Source organism: Pezoporus occidentalis, unplaced genomic scaffold, assembly GCF_034315485.1.
Source record: "Pezoporus occidentalis ecotype Australia unplaced genomic scaffold, CSIRO_AGI_Poc_V1 ctg58, whole genome shotgun sequence".
Classification (NCBI taxonomy): domain Eukaryota; kingdom Metazoa; phylum Chordata; class Aves; order Psittaciformes; family Psittacidae; genus Pezoporus; species Pezoporus occidentalis.
This window is the reverse complement of record NW_026915921.1, coordinates 862,678-869,532: the sequence shown is the minus strand read 5'-3', so window position 1 is coordinate 869,532 and position 6,855 is coordinate 862,678. Positions and strand designations below refer to the sequence as shown.

At 41.9% G+C, this 6,855-nt stretch overlaps 1 protein-coding gene across 3 annotated transcripts in view; it reads right to left on the bottom strand.

Moving 5' to 3' along the window:
• Window positions 1-1,005: 1,005 nt before the first annotated feature.
• Window positions 1,006-6,855, bottom strand: part of NSD2 (nuclear receptor binding SET domain protein 2) — a 101,507-nt gene continuing 95,657 nt past the window's right edge. For all 3 annotated transcript variants that reach the window (XM_062638642.1, XM_062638640.1, XM_062638643.1), the window contains 2 exons: window positions 5,660-5,864; window positions 1,006-4,755 (listed from right to left, as the gene is read on the bottom strand). In XM_062638642.1, the coding sequence (XP_062494626.1) occupies window positions 4,487-4,755; window positions 5,660-5,864 (474 nt within the window). In that variant the 3' untranslated portion in view covers window positions 1,006-4,486. The remainder of the gene's footprint in view (window positions 4,756-5,659; window positions 5,865-6,855) is intronic.

Genomic DNA, 6,855 nt, shown 5'->3' with positions numbered 1-6,855 from the left:
GTTCTCTGCTCTCTCTCAACTATGACAGATGAATGAAGGGATGGGAAGAGAAGAGAGGTACATTGCCCTTTGTGGTCTTCTCTTGCCCAGAGAAGCTGTGGCTGCCCCTGGCAGTGTTCAAGGCCAGGTTGGATGGGGCTTGGAGCCACCTGCTCTAGTGGAAGGTGTCCCTGCCCGTGGCAGGGTTGGAAATGGATGAGCTTTGAGGTCCCTTCCAACCCAAACCATTCTGTGATTCTAATCTGGATAAGCAGCAACATGGATAGAACCTATACCCCAAACTCTGCTGCACAGCAACAGTCTCTCTCACACTACTGATTTACTAGACAGACATTATGTTTCTCAACTGGCAAAAGCATGTAGCTTACCACGGGAGCAGCAAAAGGACAAGGTGGTGACGTACTGCACCAGATGATTGCAGCACAACAGTAATCTGCTAGTATCAAAGCAATTTTCTGAAATGCTCTTAAAAACCCAAACTGTATCTGCTGTCAGATATGGGGTTTTCCACTCACTAAGTCAAACCAGACCCAAGCAAAAAGCTGTCTGGAAGAGCAGTGCGCAGTCAAATTCAGACCTGGCCAAGCAGCAGCAGCACCAGTGGCAGCTGAACGAACCCAGAGGAATGGAACTGGTAGGACTGTATGATTCCAGCTCCAAGTCGTTAAAGCCTGTAGAATTATAAGCAACAGAAAGCAGCTCTGTAATGGGAAAAACAGGACTGCAAAACATGTCAATATCTGTGTGATAAGCAATGGTGTGAACACAAGCCAAAGTACAACCAGTATCACCTCCATTCAGCCTAAAACATTATTTCCGTGGAGTCCTTAGAAGTCCTGGAGTGTAAGTTAGTTTTCACTATGAAAGAACAACCACCACCTCCTTCTCGGCCCAACTCTTGCCTACTGTGTATCATTCGACTTAAAAATGTAAGGAAAAAAAACAATTGGTGCAAAAATAACAATTTGGAGCCATTTTACAAAAAAGAATTAGCAACTTCTTAAATAACTAGGAATAAATTTTAATATTTAATAAGACTGAAGTTTCTCAAGCAGTCAGACATGGAATAACGTGCCTCAACAATGCCGAAACCCCCGTTAATACGTCTTTCTTTCACGATATTCTGCTTTTCCAAGTAATTCAAATTAAAACAAATCTAAAAACTGACCATGAACACAAAGCTATTGAACAAAACAGACATTTCATTTGATTATTCCTCCTAGACTGTATGAAAACACATCTAACATATTCAACTGAAAATCGGTTCCGTGCTTGCTCATGTGATGAACAACAAACTCTGAGTTTGGCTGTTATGTACCAGGTTTGGCAAAGGAAAGACATCTTTCTACTCCAGCGGGCAAGACACTAAGAACATAATTTAATCCCACATAACGTGCCGTGCTTGGATGTTATTTAGATGAATTTATAACAGAAAATCTTTTAGGCTGCTGAATGCTAAAATGTGTTGAGTGGCATCATGAGAAAGCTTCATTTTTCAAGGCCGTTTCCCCTTGTATTTGAACAGGGGGAGAAGGAAAACAGTGAAACAATTTTTGTCTTCTTTTATAATAAAACCTCAGCCTGTTTTCCCAGTGCTGCAGTGTAAGGTATGGAAGTCTTCATGAAAAGACACCTAAAAACCACCTTCCTGCTTCGGAAACTGAAGTTCTACCAGCTCACCACCTGAGTGACTTTGCTGAGCACATGGGGCTACACGGTCAGTACATATTAAGGGAGAACACGATCCACATTTCATTTATGTGATTAGCAGATGGAACGAATTCCCAGCACCTCCAAAGCAAACTCCTAGTTTGCAGTCTCAGTGATGCAAGCCTTCATTGGCCCAAAGAGTTGAGCAGTAAAGAGCAGAGGTAGAAGGAAGCAGAAAGTCAAACAGCCACTTGCTAAGATCTGTCTGTGTAAACTTAACCTTGTGAAACGAGTGCTGAGAGGGGCTGCTTTGAAGGCCAAGGTCTTTATCTACCCACAGACAGATCCAAGATGGGTGGCTGTCCTGCATCCTGCTATACTAAATGTGCTTGTGAGCCCACCTGGGAGGCAGGCAGGGAGTTGTAGGTTCTGCGACCGACTCTAAACCAGCTGGTGTTACTGTGCCCATCCATAACTATCTGAGACGGTGGCTTCTGGAAGTGGGTATCTGCCTCTTAGGACCTGGGACATAACTGTTCCAGGGTGCCAGAGCTGTTACACCTACACATGAAGAGGAAAAAAGCAACAAAACAACTAAAAATAATTCACAAATTGTAAAAGCAATGGAATGTAAAGGTAAAATTCATAATAACTTATTTAAAGGTATTCTTCTAAAGCCTTCCTTACATGGTAAAGTATTCAAAGAATGGTCCCAATGCCATCAAATTCCTTCATTCTGTTTAAAAGCAATCAGGAAAAACTTCCTGCTTTACTACCTGATCGCACTTCCCTCCCCTCAAAAATCAGACACACGTTCATAATACCGGTTTTGGGGTTTGATTTTAGGCACAGGCCTGCGCTTCAGTCCTGCTGTAACAAATACCTAGAGCAGAGGGAAATTTACCCTCCAAATCCATTAAATCTTGATTTGTATTTAGCGTGAGTGCAAGGCTTGGCAAACCACTTTCAAACACAACCATGGAACGCTTCCCTCTGTTTGGAATTGTGCTATTTTTGTCCAAATGATCTGAAAGAAAATCAACCTTCCAACAGTGTTTATCAAAACTGCTTAAAAGAACAAAGCAGTCTGGTCACAAAATTGAAACCAAAGGGTTCAGGACAGGGCAATGCTACATTTAAAACCTCTTTCAATTAATCTCTTCTGATAAAACCAAAGTTTTTCCGTGTTGGGAATAAATGGGGATTTTGAGAAGTCCAAAAAATAAATCTGCAATCAAATCCTGAAGAAATACTTTGGGAAATCAACATACACTTCCATGATATAGCAAGGCTTCATCTTCAAAAGGGCTACACAGAGTTTCTGCACTATTAAAGGCAAACTAAGCTAGAACATACACAAATTACTACATGGACATGAAGGCCACATTGCGTTCACGTAGGCTAGATAACAATGGCACAAGTCAAAACTTACTTGTAACACTGCCTAATCACACACCAATGACATGCACTGGGAAGAAAACAGGTGAAGACCTTTTTCTTTACCATTTTTTCCTAGTTCTAATATTATTTCCATCAATACTAAATCTCGTACATTCATCTCACTGCAAGTGTAAAAACCTGATGGGAACAAAGAACTCAAAACAGCTTTGCTGACACAACACAGTGGCAACAAGAGAGGCAACAGGCCAGCTCATTTCAGTCTGCCAAGTCAAGTAGCCAGTTTTATACAAAGGTTATCAAAAGGAACAGGCTAAACCTCACATTAAAATTGTTCCTTATGGGCTTCCTCAAAAGTCTATTTCAATTTTAAGTAGTTGGTTTGAATTCAGGTCTTTGCACTTCAGTCAAGTGTCAACTTCTGCTTCATTCATGGTGGGTTTTTTGGGTCGTTGTTGGGCATCTTTTGCCTTATCGCAAAGTGTAGTGCTTGGGCTTTAAGCATTCCAAAGAAGCGTTTGCCTCTGTGTTTTACCTGACATTTAGGGAAAAAAGGCAAAAAAATGGAGTGATTTTTTCAAATACTAGGTTTTGTAGAGTCTTTTATTATTAAAACATAAAATTCCTAGAGTACTGGGCCTAGATCGCAAGACAAAAATCCCTTTCAATCCAGACTTGTACAGCTCTGCAAGATCAAGTCACCTCTATTTCACTGGAATGAAATACAGGAAAAAACAGTATAGAAAAAAATCTCTTAAATGTAAGGTTTCTCCTCTCTGGTACAGGGTGTGCCTTTCCCACCATGTACTACAGGTCTTGGTGGAAGGATATTTAAAACCATGGTTGTTTAAGCAACACTGGAGAGCTACTTTTAAGAGCACAAATGAATTGTCATGTGTGTGGCGATGGCGAGATACGCACCTGGATCATGAAATTCATTCAAGCACTTGCTCAAAAACACACAGGGCAAGCAAATCTCATTTGGGACCACAGACCAAGCCATTTCTTACTTAAAAGGACTTGCAAGCTAATAACTTCTTTCAAGGATATACTATTTTAAACATCTGTTGGTTGACAAATACTATCTCAAAACCCCTACGTTTACACCTACCTGGTTTGATTTTTAACCTACCTCCAAATCTGAAAGTATTTTGGAGGGGACCTTTTACATTCGTAACAATTCAAGTGTAACTGTAATGCTGAGTAGTAAGTTTGGTTTGTCCTGAAATTCTCTGAACTATGCAGTTCGGTATCAGTGCAGAAGCAGCAGAAGACTGCTGTGGTTGGCTCAGTGGATTTATAAAAACAAAATAAAACAAAAAAATCCCCCCCCTCCCCATGTATCCTTTACAGAATATATGTAAAATCGTGTCCTTCCCTGGTCATATTCACAACTTATCTACAAGATAGTGTTGGCAGTAGAAACTGCAGTCCATGACTATTTGCAGTCAGCTCTCATCCATCTGGTCCTCTGCTTTCTCTTAGGCTTCAACTTGTTCAGTTTTTTGCGGGGTTTCTCAGTCTTCTGAGTTTCAACAGAATCCACCCCAAGAACATGTTCAGAGCAGCATAACTGTCCATTCAACATGGAATTTAGTACTGTCCCGTCTTGGTGTTCCTTGCAGAAAGAATTTGGGCAGAAGTGGCAGAAAGAAACAGAAGGTTTGCCACAAACATCACAGTGGTGCCAAGGACACTCCCACTTCCCTGTGATCAAAGACAAAAGAGCTCATTAGTGGGGAGTAAAACATGGCACTGGCTTTTAAAGAAGCGCTGTGTTCCAGCAGCTGAACAACAAGCGACTCCTGACAACGCAAGATGAGACAGCACCTACCAGGCCTAATCTCAAAGATCAAAATGCTACCTCATATTTCTAAAGCACAAAAGCCAGCAGCAAGTAGCAGATGGGACATCCTCTCTTCAACACTGCAGTTGACTTCAGCTAGAAGAAATTATTCAGGCCTTACTCAGTAGCATCATTACAACATGCAGGCTTGTAGAGTATCCATCAATCCAACATCCATCAATTGCTGCCTACCATTACAATGCTTACTTGTTACCTGCAAGTTTTGCTTAGGGATGGTTGCTGTGCTTTACCTACTGATGCTCTTTTGCCCCAGCACGTTCTACCAGACATTGTTTTACTTGTTTCTGGGGTAACAGGCTTTGCCTGCTTCGCTTCATATCCCACCTGACATGGCTGACTGGAACCAGGTAACTTCTGTGTTATCTTGATCTACAGCCTCATGTCTGCTGCCCGTAACATCTTCCCACTCACCTTGCTCCAGATACTGCTGCTGTTCTTTTGGCTTGAACTCAACTGGCTTCACGTATTTCTGACACATAATCTATTTGCCTATGACAGGGCTACAGTGCTCCAACCCGGGATGTACTCATTTACCTACATTTGTAAAACAAAGAGCTCATTTTGCCACAGAGGCAGGAGGAAGGCCATCTTTTGTTTCCATACTCAAGAAGAGCTCCTACATGACGCACAAATGAAGTTCTCACCATATGAACACAGTGTTTTCAAGCTGACACTCTTGGCAAGGTTTCAGCACAATAAATGAAGTACCTGCACAAGTGCAGTTTAAGAGGCAAATCGACTCACCAAAGGGACGTTTCACCAAACCAAGACAGGAGAGATGATAAGCTTTAGTACAAGACTTCCTGTCACACAACACCAGCTGGCCTCCATCACCGCAACGGAAACAATCATCTTCGGATTCTTTCTTCCCTTCATTTTTCGTTCTGCGTCTCCGTGTTCTCTTTTTGGTCTTTTTGCCTTTTTCTTCTGAGGCGTTGGTGGAAGAATTCTAAAAGAGTAAGAAGCAAATCTGTAAATGCCAGTTTTGCAAAGGAAAATTATTACCAAGCTAGAAAAACTGCTGCCGTGCCTGGCAAACCATGCACACTTTGACTTGGTGCAGGCCTGTTCTGTGCCTCGCCATACCTATCTGTATTGGCATAAATCCCACTACCCTTGTGAAATGTCATCTTGAAACCAGGTCTCGTCCCTGTAATCCCTTCCTAGTGGAAAGCTCTTCCGCTTTCTTATCACTGAAAAAAGGTCTAATCTACTTGTGGCTAATTTACACCCATTTTGCTCTTGCACAACCAATCACTTCAATATCCACTTTTCTCTTCCAGTTGCGTATATTTATGCTGGAATTACTAAAACCAGGCCCCACTTCTCTTTGAGGAATGGACAGCAGAACTGTAGCTGTGCCCATAATCCTGGAGAGAATATACAAAACCTTACCTCTATTTCAGTCTGACATCCTCCTGCTTGCCACTTCGACTCTCCCTCACCAAATCATATGAAATTCATTCTGGATCCCATTTCAACCTCCCTTCCATCATTCCCTCCCTCTAACCCCCACAATCATTACCTACTTTAAAATGAGCGCATTCTATCTACCAGTGCAGACAGCCTTGCCAAACTGAACTGTAACAGTTCATTTCTTCATGGCTGTCTGTGTAAGCTGATCACAAACTTATGTGAAACCTCGCTGAAGCTTATCCTTAACAAAAACCAGCTACGGGAATTCTGGAAGCTTTAAGTCCACCCTCTAAAGTGCTTGATACTGTGTGAAGGACCACACGAAGGTGCAGCCTTTCTACATCCATATTCATATACTTGTACCCTCCCTTGCACTCCTATGCCAGCCCTTCAGGAGGCCCCATCAACTTCTGCTGGATTACAGGTTTTCAATTAACCCGACACAAATCATACAGGTAATTTTCTTGGTGCAATTTGGGACCAATTTTTCTTCATTCAAAACTGGCTTTTTTTTTCCCTGCAGT